At 44.1% G+C, this 21195-nt stretch overlaps 1 protein-coding gene across 4 annotated transcripts in view; it reads left to right on the forward strand.

The window, feature by feature from the left end:
* Positions 1–2777: 2777 nt before the first annotated feature.
* Positions 2778–21195, forward strand: part of Ezh1 (enhancer of zeste 1 polycomb repressive complex 2 subunit) — a 37157-nt gene continuing 18739 nt past the window's right edge. The window contains exons 1-9 of one of the 4 annotated variants that reach the window (XM_038325915.2): positions 2778–2830; positions 10733–10800; positions 12486–12606; positions 12729–12857; positions 15556–15675; positions 16910–17030; positions 19252–19428; positions 20483–20585; positions 21032–21195. In XM_038325915.2, coding sequence (XP_038181843.1) covers positions 12490–12606; positions 12729–12857; positions 15556–15675; positions 16910–17030; positions 19252–19428; positions 20483–20585; positions 21032–21195 — 931 coding nt within the window. In that variant the 5' untranslated portion in view covers positions 2778–2830; positions 10733–10800; positions 12486–12489. Of the gene's footprint in view, positions 2831–10732; positions 10801–11487; positions 11510–12480; positions 12607–12728; positions 12858–15555; positions 15676–16909; positions 17031–19251; positions 19429–20482; positions 20586–21031 lie in introns of those variants that run through there. The other 3 variants (XM_038325916.2, XM_038325918.2, XM_038325917.2) reach the window with 3 other exon arrangements.

Below are 21195 nucleotides of genomic sequence, written 5' to 3' on the forward strand. Positions count from 1 at the left end.
ACCTGTGCTTAGTCGAAAGGCTGGGGGAGGGGCGGGGGGAGGGAACTGGAGTTGCGACCCAAGCAGTGGTGGCACCCTTCTTTAATTCTAGCATTTGGAAGGCAGAGAGACAGGCTGATCTCTGTGAGTTCGAGGCCAGCCTAAACATCCCTGTCATCTCAAGTTTTTCTTCCTTTCACCTCTGCTGTTTCTCCGCACACTCCCTAAGGCAAGGCCCCACCCCTTGGCTCCAGTCATCATCAATATGTTGACGGGCCCACATCTCTCACTAGTCTCTCTGATGTTCCGATCTTCTGAACAGCTCTTTAGATAACTCACATTATTCTGAGAAAAGTTAGGTTCTGCCACAAGAGGACAGAAGGCAAATAGACTAAGGCCCCTTGCTTAGCTTGCTCACTGTTGAAAACTTGGCATGTGTTTTCTTTGATCTCAGCTTCATGCTCTTCATGCAACCGGAGCAGCTTAAGCACCTGAAGTGCTCCAGGCTAGATGAGGCTGGCCTGTTAACTCACCCCAGCAAATCAACAGACGCTTATTCCTCTCTTTGTTTGGGGAGATGTCTGATCTCTCTGGTCAGTGCTGCGCCCTTTCTGCTCATGAGCTGAAGTTCCATGAAACTTCTTGCACATTCGGCTCAATCTCATTTTCTATGACAGAAGATTCTGTCTCTGGCAACACTTCACCAATTATAAATGCGATGGTTCTCAAACTTGGCTCCATACTATAATTTCTTCAAGTGTTTTTAAAACTCTGAAAGCCCATGGTGTCCCCTAGACTAATTATCAGATTTTCTAGAGTGGGGGGGGGGGGGATTAGCATTCTCCAGATAATCTTGGTATGATCCGAGTTTGAGACCCACATATACAGAGGGCATCAGAAATAAAGGAGAATATCCTTGCAAGTTGCAAATATAAGATAAAGGAAAGTCGGGTGGTGGTGGCACACGCCTTTAATCCCAGTGCTTGGGAGGCAGAGGCAGGCGGATCTCTGAGTTTAAGGCTAGCTTGATCTACAGGGTGAGTTCTAGGACAGCCAGGGCTACACACAGAAACTTTGTTTCAAAACAACACCAAAACAAAACACCCAAAAACAATATAAAGGGATATTTACCTTGATGGGTTATTGAACAACAAGGGGAAAACAGTAAAGTGGCTTGTTTTCAAATTTTATTTATATTATTACTAGTGTGTGTGTATGGGTGTGGGTGGGTAGTTAAGAGCCCTGGCTAGTTTTCCATAGACCAGAGTTTGATCCCCGGAATCCACATGGTGGCTTACAATGGTCATCAGTTTCAATCCTGGGTCATCTTCTGGCTTTCAAGCATGCCTACACACACGTGGTGCACACATACATGTACTCAAACACACACACATACAATAAAATAAATAAATCTATAAAAATTAACTAAAAAATTAATTGAGGTCATGTATTTCTGCCAAGGACATAGAGAAGTGAATTTGTGCACTCTTGAGACATACTGCTGAAGCTGGCAAGATGGCTTAAGGGGCAAAGGCACTTGTTACCAAGCCTGACCTGATGACCGGAGATGCATTTCTAGGACCCACATAGTGGAAGGATAGAAACAACTTCTGAAAGTTGTTCCAAAGGAGTACCATATATTAATGCACAAACACACAAATAGAAAAAATATTTTTTTAAAAAACCTATTAAGGATATCTCTCACCCTATTGATTGGTGTTTCTCACCTCTAAAGTTACAATTTCCCTCTTGTAATATTAAGCATCTTTGCCAGGTGGTGGTGGCGCACATCTTTAATCCCAGCACTCTAGAGGCAGAGGCAGGTGGATCTCTGTGATTTCCAGGCCAGCCTGGTCTACAGAGGGAGTTCCAGGACAGGCTCCAAATCTACACAGAAAAATCCTGTCTCAAAAAAAAAAAAAAAAATCTAGAGGGCTGGAGAGATGGCTCAGTGGTTAAGAGCGTTGTCTGCTCTTCCAAAGGCTCTGAGTTCAATTCCCAGCAACCACATGGTGGCTCACAACCATCTGTAATGAAGTCTGGCGCCCTCTTCTGGCCTGGAGTCACACACACAGACAGAATATTGTATACATAATAAATATTTTAAAAAAATCTAGAGAGGCTTAAAAGAAATTATTGGATCTAGATGTAGAATGCATGCCTTTAAACCTAGCCTTTAATATATCTGTAGTATTTTGCTTTTCTGTATGTCTGTGCATCAGTTGTGTGTCACTAACTGGAGTCCAGAAGAAGGTGTTGAACCTCTGGGCCTGGAATTGCAAATGACTGTGAGCCTGGGTACTGTGGGTGCTGGGAATTGAACCTGGATCCTTTAGAAAAGCAGTGTTCTTAACCCCCATCCAACGCTCCAGCTCTGTGTGGAAACATGTTGATACAAGGTTATATATATTTAAGTAAAGGGGAGACTGACAGAAATAGGGCAATCAAGTAGGAATAAAACAACTTAGAGTCCATTGGTATTTGTGGGGTGTGTGTAGGTAGATGGGAGTCATCAGAATGAAGATATTCTAGGCTGGCTTCAAAAATTTAAGACGAGTTGTCTAAACGGTCGGGGATGGTGCGCTACTGAATAACGTCTTCAAAAAGGTATCCGTGGTTCCAGGATGATTTGCTTTCCTCTGACAGCTCCACCAAGGAACGTATCGGGCTAGCGTGGCACGGACTTAGCCAAACACACCTGAGAAGAAGGGAGCCCAGGTGACCCACTCGCTGAATGCGCACGCGCTAAGGGGGTGGGGGGTGGGGTTGCGCGAGGCGGGGCCGTGGCGCAGGGGCGGGGCCGCAGCGCGCAGGCGTCCTAGCGGCGGGTTCCTGCGTCTCAGGATGGAGGGTAAGTGAGTAAACAAGCCCGGGCTGGGCGGTGGGGTTCGGTCTCTGCGTGCTGCGGCGCCGGGTTCTCAGGGCAGAAAAGGCGGAGGGATGAGGGAACTGAGAGGAAGCCGAGGGCACACTATTGCCTGGTCCGGGGGCAGCGCGGCGAAGGGTGCCGTCGCGAATGTGCTGGCACCCGGGCGAGCGCGTGCAGGGCTGCTGGGGGCCGCGTTGCGGAGGAGGCGCGCCGGAGGCGGGCCCGGCTGTGTCGCTCGCTGGAGCCTGGGTGACCCGGGTCGTGGCGCCTGCCGCGCACCCTGACTCTAGTCACCAGGAGGGCCAGAGGCCCGGGTTGAGCTTGCACTGGCTTTGGGTGATGTTGAGGAGGGGTTGGCCAGGCCGAGACGACGGCGAGGTGAGCGAGGCTCTTAAGGCGCCCGAGTGTAAGGGTTAGAGATTCCCAGGGTCGCGCGGCGCCTCCACAGCATCTTGTTCCCGGAGCTTGTCGCCGGTTTAATCCGCCTCCCACCAGTTCCGGGTTTGAGTGAAGATTCACCATCAAACTGGGGTTGTCTCTCCCGTCCCCACAATTCTCTGGAGAATCAAAACGATTTAGATGAACATGCCCTGAATATAAAAGACAAGGTGTTGTATTTGGAACATACTTGTCAGGAAGTAAATGTGGAACAAAAGTTTAAAGAAATCTGCTTTATTATTTTATGTGCGTGAAGGTTTTGCCTGTGTGTATGTGTGTGCACTACGTGTGTGCCTGGTACCAGAGAGAAAAAGAGGGCATTGAATCCCTTGGAATTGAAAGTTATGTACCATGATGGTGCAGGGAACTGAACCTGCGTTCTCTGCAAGAGCAACAAGTGTTCTTAACCGCTCAGCCATCTTTCCAGCCTGTGGGATGAACTTATTTTGGTGAACCACTGGGATGATGTAGGTGGTGGGGCACAAAGAAAAAAAAAAAAACGGATGCAGATGCAGATGGATGTTAGCTTTGGGGGATGGGAGATAAGGAAGGGGGTATTGAATGTTTTTCCAGCCTGAGAAGCTATGCACTCTGCCAGAACTTTGTTATTTTTGAGAAACCTATTTTCGGCCGTGGAAACCCAGGCGTGAAACCGCACGGGAGACGATCGGCTTCCATGGGACCAAGTGTTATGTTAGGAGAGAAGAATTTAATAGCATAGAAACGTGAAATCTGGTTGTGATGATGCGGGCCTCGAATCCCTGCACTTGAACCGAAGGAGGCGTAAGAATTCAGGGCCAGCCTTGTTAAGGCTAGCCTGGCCTTCATAAAACCCTGTCTCAAGACAACCACAAAAATATGTAAACATGGAAGAACCACCTGTAAAAATGCAGCATTGAATGGGATATGGTGCCACACCTTTAATACCAGCACTGGTGGCCTGTGGCAGAGGCAGACGAATGCCAGTTCAAGGATAACCAGAGCATTATAGTGAGAACTTGTCTCAAAAGGAAAAAAATGCAATAATGTTATTGTCAAGATTTATGTTTGGGGCTGCGCCTTATCACACACCCCTTTGATCCCAGCATTTGGGAGGCGGAGGCAAGTATATCTCTTGAGTTCCAGACCAGCCTGGTCTACACAGAGGTTCAGGACAGCCAGGGCTGTCATGCAGAACAATTCTGTCATGAAAACAAACTTTAAAAAAAAAAGAAAAGAAAAGAAAAAAAGGTTTGGGCTGGAGAGATGGCTCAGAGGTTAAGAGAACTGACTGTTGTTCCGGAGGACCTGAGTTCAATTCCCAGGAACCACATGATGGCTCACAGCCATCTATAATAAGATCTTGTGCCCGGAACACTATGTACATAAATAAAATTTTAAAAAAAGGTTTATGCTTGCTATGTGTATTACAGACCTTGTGAATCAACCTAAAGAGATGTTTGTGTGTTTTACTTAACCCTTGCACCCCAAGCACCAAAAACAGTACCCAGCACCTGTTGAGTACATAGACAATGAGAAAATACGTGTTCCCAGTTCTGCCACTGACAGGCACACGCAGGCCAGTCATGCAACTTGACGCTGAAAGCACCGCTTTCAAACTGAAGTGTAAAATACCTCTCTGTGATGCTGGTTACAGCGCTAGACTGGGGAGCCTGGAATTCACGTTGAAATCTTGCTTTCAGAAAGCCTTGTGCAGTGAGTGGTGCTTTATAGTGTGAGATTGCGGGGTGACTCAGGAAGGAAAGCCTGGCAGGGACCGGAGGTCTGTGTTAGAGTGCCCAGCTCCTGGATTTGATCCCCAGCACTTCAAACAACAAACAGACCCAAGCCTGCTGCTAAAAAAAAAAAAAAAAGCTTCCATTCTGTAAAGCCCAGATTATTTTGTTTGTTTTCTTTTTATGCATGTATGTGTCAGGTTCCTGCCTTTTGTCTCAGCAGGTCATCATTTGGGACTCCAGTGCTCCAGTCCTTAGGGTCATGGGTTTTTTTCTTTTTCTTTTTCTTTTTTTTTTTTTTTTTTTTTTTGAGACAGGGTTTCTCTGTGTAACAGCCCTGGCTGTCCTGGAACTCATTCTGTAGACCAGACCTGACTGGCCTTCTACTCATGAGACCCTGTTTTTCAGAAGTAACAATAGAGGCCTGTTCTCAGTAACTAACCTTATCATATGTAATTACTTTGGAGGAGTAGATGAATGTTACGGTGTTAAACCTTTTGATCTTACTACTTGACACTGTCATCTACAAACAAGTTGGGTTCATTCATAACTATCCTGGGATGCAGACAACCTTTGGGCCACAGGTTGGACATACCTAGATAAATACAAAATGTGCTTACTATCATAACTATTATAACTAAACGTTCTGTTCCATTGTGTTCCTTGTCTCGGGGCTAATTTTCATATGAATGTTAATAAAGTTGAGAATCACCAGAATGACTCCAGTACGTACACACACACACACACACACACACACACACACACACACACACACACACGTTCTGTGCAGGGTAGGTTTAGCCCTACTTCCCATTTCCATTATGAATTGAGAATGAGAGAAGAAGGGGCTGGAGAGATGGCTCAGCTGTTAAGAGTGTTGCTTTTGTAGAGGCTCCTGATTTAGTTCCTAGGACCCACATGGGCCATAACTCCAGTTGCAAGGGATCCAACACTGTCTTATGAATTCTTAAGGCACCAGGCTCTCCCATGGCACATATACATAACATACATGTAGACCAATCATAAAATTTATATTAATTAAAAACAAGATGGAAAAATTTAAAAGCTGTAGTGCTGTATGGCTCCAAAGCCATGCTTACTTTGCTTATGAACTAGATTATTAGCAAAATAGTGAAAGGCCGGATGTGGTCTTTGCAGGGGTATGTGTTTCCATTTTTCTGCTGTGGCAGGTTGTGTGGTAACTATATGTTTCACTTTGCCCTTTGTTTTTCTTTGTGTGCACACTTGAGGTCAGAGGGCATCTTTCTGGAATAGTTTTCTCTCCACCGTGTTGGTTCGATGGCGAAACTTGGGTTGTCAGGCTTGGCAGCAAGCACCTTTACAAACGTTGGATTCCTACCTGCAGTGTGAGAGCTAAGATTTATTTTTATTTTTAACTGTTTGTGTGTGCGTGCGAGTGCAGGTGTCCTTGGAGGCCAGAAGAGGGTGTCAGATCTCCTGGAGCTGGAGTTAGAGGTGGGGTTGTCTGTGGGTGCTGGGAACTGAACTCAGGATCTCTGAAAAAGCAGCAGATGATGGGGGGGGCGGGGCGTGTGCACGCCTTTAATCCCTACACTCAAGAGGCTGAGGCAAGCCTGTTCTCTCTGCATTTCAGGACAGCCAAGACTACACTGAGAAACCCTGCCTTGAAAAACCAAAATCCAAACAAACAAAAAAAGGCAGCGAATGGTCTTAGCTGCCGAGCCACAGCTCTAGCCCTTTATTGTGTTTCATTTGTATTAATATGCTGGGTTCTTTGTGCATCTGATTGAAATGCTGTTCTTTGTTGAGTTTTCCTCCGGAACTGACGTTAATTATATGAAGTCTTAAGCCCCAACCAGAGTGTGTTTTGTGTTGCCTTCTGTGTGCAATGACAATAGTGAAAGGCTTTCACACCTAACTGACATATAAGTTGTGATTGACTTATGTAAATAATTATAGAAAACACTAATAGAAACATTATTTTTAATGCACTATCTCCTTTGCATAAGGTGGATGACACCATTAATCTCCAAACCTGTTTCAAATGCTCAGTTGTTCATTTGCTTTTCTTTTTTTCTGACTTTGTTGTGATAACCACTCAGTCCAGCTGCTATGCTATCATGTAGCTGTACTTCAAGTGTTGTGTTTTGTTTTTAATTTTATCTTCATTTTATGTGTATGGGTGCTTTGTCTGGTGCCTGTGCAGGCCAGAAAAGGGCAGCAGATGTCCTGGGACTGGAGTTAGAGATGGTTGTGAGCCACCATGTGGGCTCTGGGAATAGGACTCTTAACTAAGTTAAGAGCCAGTGCTCTTAACTGCTGAGCAGCTCTCCAGCCCTCTCAAGTGTTTTGTGTTTCTCAGTCATACCTATGTCCCCGTACAGTATTTTCCATTTTTTTCTACATTCTGTGAGGAGCCATCTACCAAAAAACGTTTAGCGAGATAGAAGACCCATTAAGAAGCCAAGTGAAATAAATACTGGCTCATGGACACTCAGATATCACATAAATTGTAAAAGGAGAAAGTGTGATTTATTTTGCATAATTATTAGTTAAAACTTAGGAGAATGTTCATGTGCATGTGTATACTCCTTGCCAAATAAAACACTTGACAAAAATTAGAAGTGGTAACTTAATTGTTGGATTAATCTATTACTGTCATCTCTTAACAGATTGTATGTAGGAGACAGCATTTCAGTTAAGGCCTCTTCCTTATTGGAAATACTGCATTTTTCTGTGACCATTTCCTCTAAGAAATCTAAACAATACACCACCATACCACAGCCAGCACTCCCTCCCCCTCCCCCTCCCCCTCCCCTGGCACCACAGCCAGCACTCCCACTCTCCCATTACCACCATCGTAAGTAAGTACTGTCAGCAGCCTTGGTCCAGTAAGTTCTTCCCATTACTGATCTCCAGTTTTAGTTGGATAAGGTGGTCTGTTCTGAGCTTACTAGTTCAAAGTATGGAGTGTTTGTGCCTATAATCCTTACATTTGGAAGGCTACTTTGGAAAAAATCTTGAGTTCAAAGCCAACCTGGGTTACAAAGCAAGACCTGTCTTTGTTGTTGATGCTGTGGGTTTTTTTTAATATTTATTATGTATACAATATTCTGTCTGTGTGTATGCCTGCAGGCCAGAAGAGGGCACCAGACCCCGTTACAGATGGTTGTGAGCCACCATGTGGGTGCTGGGAATTGAACTCAGGACCTTTGGAAGAGCAGGCAATGCCCTTAACCTCTGAGCCATCTCTCCAGCCCCTTTGTTGTTGTTTTTAGTAGAGGATGGGTTCAGGAGGGGAGGAAAGGTGGCTGAAGAATAAAGACAATGAGAAAACTACTTTTGTTAAAAGAAGCTGTGGTGTCTCATCAAATTGTAAATTACATTTGTATCTCAGTAGAGATGATCTAAGGTTTCTGCGTTAGCCAGTCCCGTCTGGTTTGAAGTAGTTTTTCATTTTCTGGAGCAAGCTGTTATTTAGTTTGTTCAGGGCAGAAAAGATAAACCATGCGTGATAACTCCCACTTACAATCCCTACACTTGTGAGGTGGAGGCAGAAGTACCTGGAACTCAAAGTCACCCTTAGCTACATAGGGAGTTCAAGGGCAGCCTGGATTATGTGAGATTTTGTCTCAAAAATAAAACCAAAAAAAGTAGATCAACTTAGGGTGTCAACAGTTGAGAACCAGGCAGTCAACCTGTCCTGAAGTCAATGCCTTTAAGAAAGTAGATGCTGGAAATTCCAGATGATGAACTCTAGAGTTGTCAGTATGTCCATAATACAGCTAGAGATAAACTCAAACTTGAAAATCATGTGCTGTTTCTTCTTTACACATGCCTCTTTAACCCCAGCCTTTAGGAGGCAGAGGCAGGCAGATCTAAGGTCAGGGCCAGCCTGGACCATATAATGAGTTGTAGTCCAGCCAGGGCTACAAGAGAGACCCTGTCTCAAACAACAACAACAAAAAAAGGTGATTTGGAAAAATTTTGAACTTTAAATAAGAGACTATAGTGAACTTCATGAGAAGTGGGGGGAAAATCACAACATGTAAAATCCTTAAATAAAATTTTATTGATTTAGCAGGTTGATGGTAGCACGTCCCTTTAATCTCAGCACTCGGAAGACAGGGAGACAGAGGCTAATGGATCTCTTGTGAATTTGAGGCCAGCCTGGTCTCCAGAGCTAGTTCCAGAACAGCCAGGATTACACAAAGAAATCCTGTTTTGAAATCAAACAAACACACGAACAAATAAATAAAACATTATTGGCTTTAAATTTTGCCTGGGACTGAAGAGATGCTCGCTGCTCCTGCAGAGGACCTGAGTTTGGTTCCCAGCACCCACATTGGGTGGCTTATGTTCACTTATAACTCTGGCTCCAGGGGATCCAAAACTCCTTGCCTGTATGAGGACCTGCACACCTGTTGTGTGTACTCACACAGACCCATAAATAGAAATAACTCTTAAGGGGCAGGCAAGATGGTGCCGTGGTTAAGAACACTAACAACCTTTTTGGAGGACCTGAGTCACCCATACCCAGTCACAACCACCCGTAACTCCGGCTCCAGGGATCTGTCTCCTTTCCTCTGTGGGCACCACATGCACATGTACAACCGCTCCCCCACATACATAATTGGAAATTAAATAGAAAACCTTAGAGATAAAAATTACATATACAAAATAGGAGAACAACTACTACTATTACTTGTATTGATGTATACCTTAGTTCCAGCACTTTTTTATTTAATGTATTTTTTTAAAAGGTGTCCAGGAAGCCGGGCGGTGGTGGCGCACGCCTTTAATCCCAGCACTCAGGAGGCAGAGGCAGGCGGATCTCTGTGAGTTCGAGACCAGCCTGGTCTACAAGAGCTAGTTCCAGGACAGGCTCCAAAGCCACAGAGAAACCCTGTCTCGAAAAACCAAAAAAAAAAAAAAAAAAAAAAAGGTGTCCAGGATGGCCTCCAAGAAGCAAGGTGGGCCTCTCTGGATAGTGCACACACATGATGCATGATGCATATACATACTTGTAGAAAAAATGGTCATACACATAAAATGAAAATAACTAGATCTTAGAAAAAAGAAGTAGGTCTCTAACAAGCTTAACTAGTTAATATTAGAGTAAGATTAGATTTTATTGACTTGTACATAAATTTAATGTTTTAGGGTCTACCTGCTGGCTAAGCTTAAAATTAGGTAAGAAATTAGAAGCTTGGGGATTATGGAAAAACACGTCATTGGAAGGATAGAATTTTTTTTAATAAAAAATATTTTTCATGTGTATGGTGGTTTTGCCTGCATGTATGTATACGCACCAGGTGTGCTTGGTGCCTGTGGAGGTCCTCTGCAAGAGCAGAGCTAACTTTCGATCCAGGAGGATAGAATTTTGAATACAAGTGACTTTCTAAATAGTTTCAAGCATCTACCTGGGTGGTGGTAGCCTTTAATCTCAGCAATCAGGAGGCAGAGGCAGATGGCTCTCTGTGAGTTCAAGGCTCCTGGTCTACAACCCAGTTCTGGGAAAGCCTGAACTGATATACAGAGAAACACTGTCTCCAAAATCAAAATAAAACAAAAGGTGTCAAACATTTTTACGACTTGATTTAGTATGCAGAATGGTAGCAGAGACCCTGAAGTCTTCTAGTTCTGGGGGAGCATCCTGCCCAGAGACTTAGTGTTTGAGCATGCTGCACTGATTCAATAAATTCAGTTTTTATTCTCTTGCAAAGCTGAAAACTTCTTTTACCCTTAGGTCTTGCAGTTCATTTGAAGAACAGAGGCACATTATAAAATCCAACATTTCCAGCTGCATTCCGTGAGGTAAGTAGAGCATATCACACTAAATCCTCTAAATATTCAACTGTAGTTCAACCCCTGCCATCAAAAGAAAGTTAGTGTCGTCAGTGTCTGTAGGTCTGCTGCTGACTTGCAGATGAGATTACTCTGTTGTCATGGTGTAGTGTAGATAGTTTGTACTGTAGGCGGATCTGCTAATAAACTTGTGAGATGAACTTGGATTTGGTTAAAACATTCCCCCTCTCTTTGGGGCTGGAGAGATGGCTCAGCCGTTGAGAGCTCTGGCTGGTCTGCCAGAGGACCTGGTGTCCATTCCCAGCACCCACATGGCAACTTACAACTGTCTGTAACTCCAGTTCCATCCAGTTCCAGGGAATCCGACACCCTCCAACAGACCCAACCACAATGCACAGAAAAAAATAAATCATAAAAAATTTCCTCTTGGGGCTGGAGAAATGGCTCAGCGGTTAAGAGCATTACCTGCTCTTCCAAAGGTCCTGAGTTCAATTCCCAGCAACCACATGGTGGCTCACAACCATCTGTAATGAGGTCTGGTGCCCTCTTCTGGCCTTCAGGCATACACACAGAAAGAATATTGTACACATAATAAATAAATAAATATTTTTAAAAATTTCCTCTTTTCTTTTTAAGAGATTTATTTATGTGTATGAGGGTTTTGCCTGCGTGTCTTTGCCTTAAGAGGGCGTTGGATCCCCTGGAACTGGAATTGCAGGTAGCTAGTTGTGCTTGTAACTCTAACAGAGGAGTAGGTTTGACTCCAGCATTCATATCGGGCTGTTCACAACCGCTTGTGTCTCCAGCTTAGAGTCTGAATACTCTGAAAAACGCAGGCACTAGCACATGCACAGACCCATACATACATGTAATTAAAAATAATAAAAATAAATCTTTAAAACATTTTGAATTTAGTGACTAGGCATCCATCCATGTGTCCAAAATAAATAACTAAATAAATAAGTTCCTGATAACTGTGAGGCAGCCGTATTGATTGCCTTTGCCTGAGTATTGAACTCAGGCTCTTGTTCTTACCAGGCAAGTATTCTGCCGCTGAGCGTCATCCTCAGTTTTTTTTTGTTATTGTTTTTAGTTTTTTGTTTGTTTGTTTTTGTTTTTCAAGACTGGATTTCTCTGTGTAGTCTTAGCTGTCCTGGAACTCACTTTGTAGAGCAGAATGACCTTAAATTCACAGAGATCCGCCTGCCTCTGCTTCCTGAGTGCTGGGATTAAAGATGTGCACCACCACTGCCCGGCTTCATTCCGTTTTGATTTTTTGAGACAGTTTTGCTGTGTGGAACAGGCCAGTCTTGAACTCCTGATTCTCCTGCTCTGTCTCCCAAGTGATGAGATTACATTCACTGTAATACCCTACAGTCTTTTTGTTTTTGTTGTAGTCTGAGGCTAGAACGTGTGTTGTAGTCACACACATTAAGTGGATCTCTGCGAATGAGCCACACCATGCTGCTCCTCTACTAGGTGTAAAACAGTCACCGAAGGATGATAGGCGCTCACATGTTTCACTGTTTTCAGTTGAAATTTTAAACTCATATATTTTGGGTTTTCAGATGTACATTTTTATACATAAATTTAACGAAAATAGACACATAATTGACCTTATTCATTGAGTTAGAGAGTATGTTCCTTTCCATGTAATCAAGTGCTGCGTGTCATCTCTGTCTCTCTGAGTCCAGGAAAATGGATATAACAAGTCCCCCAACTTCCAAATGCATCACCTACTGGAAAAGAAAAGTGAAATCCGAGTATATGCGGCTTCGGCAGCTCAAACGGCTTCAGGCAAATATGGGTGCGAAGGTAAAAATGGTTCCCAAGAGCAAGATTGTATGCTCTGTGTATGTCTCCAAAGTACGGGGCTCTGCGGTTTCTCCTTTGAGACCTGCGATGGCTCTTGATGGTCTTTTCCTTGGCTTTGCTAGGCTTTGTATGTGGCAAATTTTGCAAAGGTTCAAGAAAAAACCCAAATCCTCAATGAAGAATGGAAGAAACTTCGAGTACAGCCTGTTCAGCCAATGAAGCCTGTGAGTGGACACCCTTTTCTCAAAAAGGTACTTTGGGCGTGCTAAGCTGGCCCTCCTTTCCCCTTGGACATGAAGTTATAAATATAGCTTGAAAATTGACCATTTTGACTACTGTCCTCCTTGATTCTTAGATATAATTGTGGCTTTTTCGTAGAAAAACAAAACATTTACTGTCTGTTGTCCTGGTTGTTGTGTTTGTGCCTGATGTACTTAGACACTAGGGAACGACTGCCGAGGTGATGGAGAGAAATGTGCTTACCAGAGGGACTGCCGTACTATGAACAGATACATCTGTTAATTTATTAAATAGCGCATTCTAGCTGGACGTAGTTACACATGCTTTCACAACCTATTTCAGGAGGTAGAGGCAGGAGAATAAGGAGTTTGAGGTTGGCTGCGGCTAGAGTTAGCTTGAAGTCACCCTGGCTACTGGACAGCCTGTCCTTAAAGAAAAAAGTAATTGGACAGTGGTGGCGCACACCTTTAATCCAAGGACCCAGTAGGCAGAAGTAGGTGGAGTTCTGTGAGTTCGAGGCTAGCCTGGTCTACATAGCAAGTTCTAGAACAGCCAGAGCTACACAGAGAAACCCTATCTTGAAAAACAAACAACCAAAAAGCGTTCTAGTTTCTTAAAGAGGTATTACTTTTTATTTTTTATTGCATGTATTTATTTATTTTGCTCACATACGTGTTTGTGTTTATGTGCGTGTGCTTGTCACCATGCATAAAGGTCAGTTCTCTTCTTCCACATGTGGGTCCTGGCAGTTGAACTTAGGTCACCAGTTTGGTGGTTAGCGTCTTTACCTAATGAGCCATCTTGACAGCCTGGAAATATTTTTAAGTACAAAACTCCAATAGTATAATAAGACCAATGATCCTTCCCTAAATCAGGCATGACTCTAATTTGTATACCACTTTGCTTCCCCATGCGAAGGCCCCATCACTTATGCAGCTATATTCAAAATTCAGATCTTTTAGAAAAAAGTCCTGATCTCACGACCTAGGACTTGAGGGGTCCTTTAGGAGACCCACACTTTGGTTGAAGTGAGCATCTGTTGAGTATGACAAGCATTGGGACACAGATGTGAATAGGAGGAGATAGCTCCTGCTTTCCATAGGTTGTTAGTTTTTAGGAGCTACTGCCAACACCCTTTACCAGCTTGATAGCTTAGAAGAATTTAGAAACATGTCTCAGTGGTTAGAGCACATACTGCTCATGCAGAGTCCCTGAGTTCACTTCCCAGAACCCACTTTGGTGACTCCCAGCCCCTGTAACCTTAGCTCTGAGGATCTGATACTTCTAGTCTCTGCAGACACCCACACTGATTTGCACCCATGTATAGACACACACACTCAAGTACATAATTCAAAATAAATCTAAAAAGATTTAAAAGAACCCAGCGATAGTAGTGTGACTCAGTAGAGTGCTTGCTTAGGCATCTGAAACCTAGAATCTCTCTGCACGTAACTGGGGTGGGACACATGTCTGTAATCTTGCCCCTTAACAGAGGGAAAAGAAAAAAACCATCAGGATCTTTTTAGAAGGAAGCTGCAATCTTTTTTGTTTGTTTGTTTGTTTGTTTTGTTTTTGTTTGTTTGGGGTTTTTTGGGTTTTTTTTTACTTTTTCTTTTCTTTTTTTTTTTTTTGGTTTTTCGAGACAGGGTTTCTCTGTAGCTTTGGAGCCTGTCCTGGAACTAGCTCTTGTAGACCAGGCTGGTCTTGAACTCACAGAGATCCGCCTGCCTCTGCCTCCCGAGTGCTGGGATTAAAGGCGTGCGCCACCACCGCCCGGCTTTTTTTACTTTTTCAAGACAGGTTCTGTTTGTGTAACTCTGATTCCTTACCACAATTTACCAGCTCTAAACAGAATCCCCCGAAGAGTGTAGATGTATTATAAAAGAATCAGAAATGAGCCACAAATATGATCGCTTTCAGGCTTATTTCTTCTTTCCTATTCCTTGAGTAAACACAGCACAAAAAGTCTGTTTCATAACCAAAATATGAATTTACCACAATTCCCTTCATATAAGAAGCTTTGTCTGTCTCTGTCTCTCTCTCTCTATCTCTGTCTCTGTCTCTCTCTCTCTCTGTCTCTTTCTCTCTTTCTCTCTCCCCTCTTCAAGATAGGACAAGACAGGATTCTCTGTGTAGCTCTGATTGTCCTGAAACTCAGTCTGTAGACCAGGCTGGCCTCAAACTCAGAGATCCACCTGCCTCTGCCTCCTGAATGCTAGAATTAAAGGCATGTGCCACAACTGCCTGGCTTTACAGGGTGTCTCTTATAGTTTTGTTTTTATTGGTTTTGCTTTGTAGCCTAGCCTGACCTGAAACTCACTGTGTAGCCTAGCCTAACCTCAAGCACACAGCAATTCTCCTGTGTCAGTTCTGGGATCATGGGCATGGAGCCATCAGCTGGGATCATAGGCATGGAGCCCTCAGCTGGGCTCATGGGCATGGAGCCCTCAGCTGGGATCATGGGCATGGAGCCCTCAGCTGGGCTCATGGGCATAGAGCCCTCAGCTGGGCTCATGGGCATGGAGCCCTCAGCTGGGATCATGGGCATGGAGCCCTCAGCTGGGCTCATGGGCATGGAGCCCTCAGCTGGGCTCATGGGCATGGAGCCCTCAGCTGGGATCATGGGCATGGCGCCCTCAGTGGGCTCACAGCTGGTTCTGTTGACTTGGGTGCTTACGTTCCTTCTCTTTGTCACTGCCTTTCTTTCAGTGTACCATAGAGAGCATTTTCCCAGGTTTTGCCAGCCAGAATATGTTGATGAGGTCTCTGAACACTGTTGCGCTGGTTCCCATCATGTATTCCTGGTCCCCTCTCCAGCAGAACTTCATGGTATGTGTTGGAAACACCATGGCAGTTGTTTAAACTGTATTCTCGTTTCATGCTGGTCTGTGTCAGTCTCTGAAGATTGTCAGGGCATTCCACAAAGCTTGAACCTCCAGAGCAGGGCATTACTGTAACTCACTCTAAAATGATATCCGTTACAGGCCACTGAGAGCCTCAGAAGGTACAGGTACCTGCCACCTGCCTGGCAGTCTGAGTTGTATCTCCAGGACCCATGTGAGGGAAGTAAAGAACTGACTCTTGCCAGTTTTCCTTTACCTCCACATATATGTATCCCACATGCATGCACACTTGCATGTGCACAACACACACAATCACTGCAGGTTGCTCTAGCCTGTTAGATTTTGGTGCTCTTTGAAACATACCTCTGGGCTGGGTGTGGTAGATCATGCCTTTAATCCCGCCATAGAGAGGCAGAGGCAGGCAGATCTCTGTGAGTTTGAGGCCAGCCTGGTCTGCAGAGCAAGTTCCAGGAAAACCAAGGCTGTTACAGAGAAACCCTGCCTCAAAAGAACCAAAAACCAACCAACCAGACAAACAAAAACCTCTGCTGCTTTTTTGTCTTTAATTAACGAGATAAAACAGGACTCCTAATTTTCTTACTACTTTGACCTAACTTTGTAATATTAGTCACAGTTAAATATGGCTGAATCAGACACTTGAGGCTTAAGCAGACTGTCGGCTCTGCTGTTGGCGCAGGTTTTTTGGAATCCTCTAATGGCAAGGTGCTATGAAGGCAGCCAAGAGAACAGAGGTGGCTGTGGGCAGTGGTGCCTTCATTCAGTCCTTTATCCTGTCTCCAGCTAGATTACAGCTCTACAAGAGGGAGTCATCTCTCAGATAAAACTTGCAAGTGATTTTACCTGATCCTTGGGAATTTAAGAATGACTGGGTTGGCCCTGGGTGTAACTTAGTAATAGAGTGTGTGCTTAGCTTTGGCGTATGTCTGTGTTCTCTGCTTGAACACCCTTATCTCTTTTAGTATTAGTCATTAATATTGATTAAACTGTTTCTTCCCCTAAGAGTACTGTTGTCCCTTTTGTTTGAAGTTTTGTTGGCAAAACAAAATGGCTAGTCTTTAAAGTGTATGGAAAGTCTGTGTCCACAGAGGTTTTTTTCAGGAGACTGGGAGGCCAAGAAAGAACAGCCCAGCAAATGTTCCTTTGGATAGGAGAGGAGAGACAGGGTGACTTGTGGCCTGACTCAGTCTGGTTTTCTGCAGGTGGAAGATGAGACGGTTTTGTGCAATATTCCCTACATGGGTGACGAGGTGAAGGAAGAAGATGAGACTTTCATTGAGGAGCTGATCAATAACTACGATGGCAAAGTTCATGGGGAAGAAGGTAGTGGTGCCCGGGGTCACCGGAGGAAAACTTTCCCGGCATGCTGCTGCCTTTGCTGTGTTAAAATCCCAGTTAAATTGCAGAAGGAGCTGGGTCATCAAAAAAATTACCTAGTAATCAGTGGTTGGAGAGTGTTTATTGAACAAGTGAACTTAATCTTTGACCTTTTCCATGATCCCAACAGAGGCCATTGTGTTTCTCATTTATTTCCCTTTCTCGGAGCCCAGCTTGAGCATCTCCTCTGTCACACCACTTTAGTCAGGTATCCTCTGGATTTCTCAGAAATTGACTTAAATATCCTCATTTTATAAAAGCAAAGCATTTGAACTTAGTTGTAATTCTTTTGAGATTTATTTTTGTTTTATTTGCCTCTATCTGTATCTGTGCACGATGTCATGCAGTGCCCAAGGAGGCCAGAAGAAGGTAGTGAATCCCTTGAACTTAAGTTACAGAAGGTTGGGAGCAGCCCTGTGGGTGCTGGAACCTGAGTCCTCTGGGTTGGTCCTCTTAACTTCTGAGGGATTTCTCCAGCCCCCTTCTGTAATTCTTTTTAAATTTTGTTTTAAAACATTTATTTTGGGGGTGCAGTCCACACATGCCACAGTATGGGTGTGGAGGTCAGAGAGTAGATTTTCTCCTACCATGTGGGTGCTAGGGATTGAGCTCAGATCATCAGGCTTGGAAGCCTTTACCCAGTGAGCCATCTTGCCAGCTCTTAGTTTTTGGGTTTTTTTGTTTTCTGTTTTTCGAGACAGGGTTTCTCTGTAGCTTTGGAGCCTGTCCTGGAACTAGCTCTTGTAGACCAGGCTGGCCTTTAACTCAACAGAGATCCACCTGCCTCTGCCTATGAGTACTGGGATTAAAGGCGTGCGCCACCACTGCCCAGCTGCTAGCTCTTAGTTTTAATTCTAGAAAAGGTTATCAGTGAATAACAAATAGGAAGAGGATCTGGGCATGGTGGCACAGTAATCCCAGCTACTCAGGAGGCTACGGCAGGAGGATTGCAAATTCGAAGCCTGCTTAAGGCTAACAGAGGAAGTTCAGTGCCAGATTGGACAACTTAGTGAGAACTTATTTCAAATCAGAAAAAGACTGGATGTATAGCTCAGTGGTAGAGGGTATGCCGAGCCCGTCCACAGTCCTGAGTTCAGTCCTCGCTACTAAAGATAGAGTGTGACGAGGAATTTGTCAGCCTATAGCCCTACCGACTAGTGACAATTTCGGGTGCTATTTTGCTAACCTTCAAATATATTATATATCCACGGCACCCTCTAGTGTTCAAAGACATTCTTGCAGTATAATCATGAGGTATGATTTTGGGAAAAAGTGCTGTCTTGATTAAGAGAAGTCACTGTTGATGCAAGCCAAGTGAATTTTCACTTTGCTGTTATTTTTCTGCCTTGCTTGGGATTGTTGGCACACCTTTTTGTTGTTTGGAGACAGGGTTTCTTTGTTTAATTGCCCTGGCTATGCAGAACTCACTTTGAGATCTACCTGCCTCTGCCTCCTGAATGTTGGGATTAAAGGTGTGTGCCCAGCTTGCTGTTGAGATTTTTGAACCATAATACATTGTTAACAGTGACCACAGATATTCAAATAAAAATAAAATCTCTGAGTTTTCTACTAGCCAGCTAACTGTTGCAGTTGTTAGAGCTAATCAAATGATAGAGTTACATCCCTCGATCTCAGGAGTCAGTGTCAGAAAGCCTGCTACATGCTGGGGATGTGCCTGAGTTGACAGCACTTGCACTGTGTAAAACCAGATATGGTGATACACACCTGGAATTCCAGCACTCTAGGCTGGCTTAGGGTCCAGGAGAACCTGTCTATTTTTGTTTGTTTGTTTTTTGAGACAGGGTCTCACTATATGGACTAGGCTGGCCTCAAACTCATAGAGTTTGCTTCCCAAGTGCTGGGATTAAAGGCATGCACCACCACACCTGACAAGACCCTGTCTTAAAAGGAAGGGGAGGGCTGGAGAGATGGCTCAGAGGGTAAGAGCACTGGCTGCTCTTCCAGAGGTCCTGAGTTCAATTCCCAGCAACCACATGGTGGCTCACAACCATCTGTAATGAGATCTTGCCAGCAGTACATTGTATGCTTAATAAATAAATAAATCAAATTTTTAAAAAAAAAAAAAGGAAGGGGAAAAAATAACCTACCTAGGAAGGTGAATGGGGATATGAGGTGACCAACGCTCACCTTTATCCTTGTGTTTTAGAGATGATCCCTGGGTCTGTTCTGATCAGTGACGCTGTCTTTCTGGAGCTGGTAGATGCCCTCAATCAGTACTCAGATGATGAAGAGGAAGGGCACAATGACACCTCCGATGGGAAGCAAGATGACAGCAAAGAAGATCTGCCAGTAACAAGAAAGCGGAAACGCCATGCCATGGAAGGTGCATAGCTCTGCTTTCACAGACTGTTTTGAAATTGACAAGGACAGGGAAGAAGGAAAAACTTAAAAGCATATTGCTCTTTAAGGATCATTTATGATTCTCATTGGTCCACTTAAAGGAGAAATATAGTCATATAGCTGGCTGTGAACTAGCTGAAGGAGAAAGTAGAAAATCTTCTAGAATAATCACTGCTATTAGTTTCTAATTCTAATGTGTTTGGAAAATCTGGGAAGGTATAAAGGAGAAAATAAACTTTATACTACAATTTTGTTACATAGGAATAATCAGATTTTCAATGCCTTGTAGGTTTTAAATTGTACATATATAAATCAGCATGCTCATACAAAATTGAGATTGTGTAGGTACATGATACAAACTTTTATCTTCTTAATTTAATTTTATGAGTATTTTCCATGTTACTAGTATTTAATTCAATATTACTGGACTACAGAGATAGCTCAGTGGTTCAAGTTCTTGCTCTGCAAGCATGAGGACCAGAGTCCAGATCACCAGCACCCATGTAGATGCAGGATGGGTCTGTAATTCCAGCCTTAGAAAGTGCAAGCGGGGGATTCTCAGGACAAACTGGCTGGGAAGACTATGTTCGCAAACTCTGGTCCAGTGAATAAGGTGGAAGAGCAATAGAGGAAGATGATTCCAGACATTAACCTCAGGACCTGCAGTTACATGCACACCCACACATGTGCTCACATGTACAAACATGCACCCATATACATGGTAATACACACCTGGAATCCCACAAACATAAAAGCAAAAGAAGAAACTATTGAAACTATCGAGGGATAATATCTTCCTATGAAAAGTTCCAGTGCCAGTCTTGTTCTTCAGCACCCATGTTACGGTGTGGTCCATCTCTCTTCAGCTCTTCACAAAGCTCCTCCTCCCTTCTGGGTTCTAACAGGGACCATAGGCTTTGTTATCAATAAGTGGATGTTTGGATGAGCCCAGCAGCTCTTGTCATTGTTCTATGACAAAGAGAAAAATTCAGATAGCTCTGTCTACACTCAGGCATTTACTATCCTTTCCAATTCAGGCAACAAAAAGAACTCTAAGAAGCAGTTTCCAAATGACATGATCTTCAGTGCCATTGCTTCAATGTTCCCTGAGAATGGCGTCCCCGATGACATGAAGGAGAGGTAGGGACAGCTGCTCCGCTTGAGTTTTCTCCAGGGCTGTGGACCAGTTCCTATCCGAGCTTGGTGTGGGTTGGTTGGTTTGTTTGATTAATAAAAAGCCCTGTTGATGATAACTGAGCCATGGTTTGCCTACACTTTCTTGCCTACTTACTTCTCAGTGTCCTTTGCCATATTAGGGATCATGCTGTGACAGATTCTGAGGACATCTTGGCAGAAATTTTACATTCTGGGTACATACTCCAGTGCTATACTCAAGTGCCGCCGCCTCCTTCCCTTGATACTTATGCCCAGCCCTGCACACTTACAGTGGTGTATCCACTTGGTTATCCTACCCCACCAAGCCTCTAGAAATCACCCTTCCTCCCTTGGCCCACCAGGCCTGGATGACAACCCCCTTGCTACAGTGGAGACAGGTTCCCCCAGAGGAATTCTCTCTTTTCTTACAGGTATCGAGAGCTAACAGAGATGTCAGACCCCAATGCACTTCCCCCTCAGTGCACACCCAACATTGATGGCCCCAACGCCAAGTCAGTGCAGCGGGAGCAGTCTCTGCATTCTTTCCATACCCTCTTTTGCCGGCGCTGCTTTAAATACGACTGCTTCCTCCACC

This window comes from Arvicola amphibius, chromosome 4, assembly GCF_903992535.2.
Source record: "Arvicola amphibius chromosome 4, mArvAmp1.2, whole genome shotgun sequence".
Lineage (NCBI taxonomy): Eukaryota > Metazoa > Chordata > Mammalia > Rodentia > Cricetidae > Arvicola > Arvicola amphibius.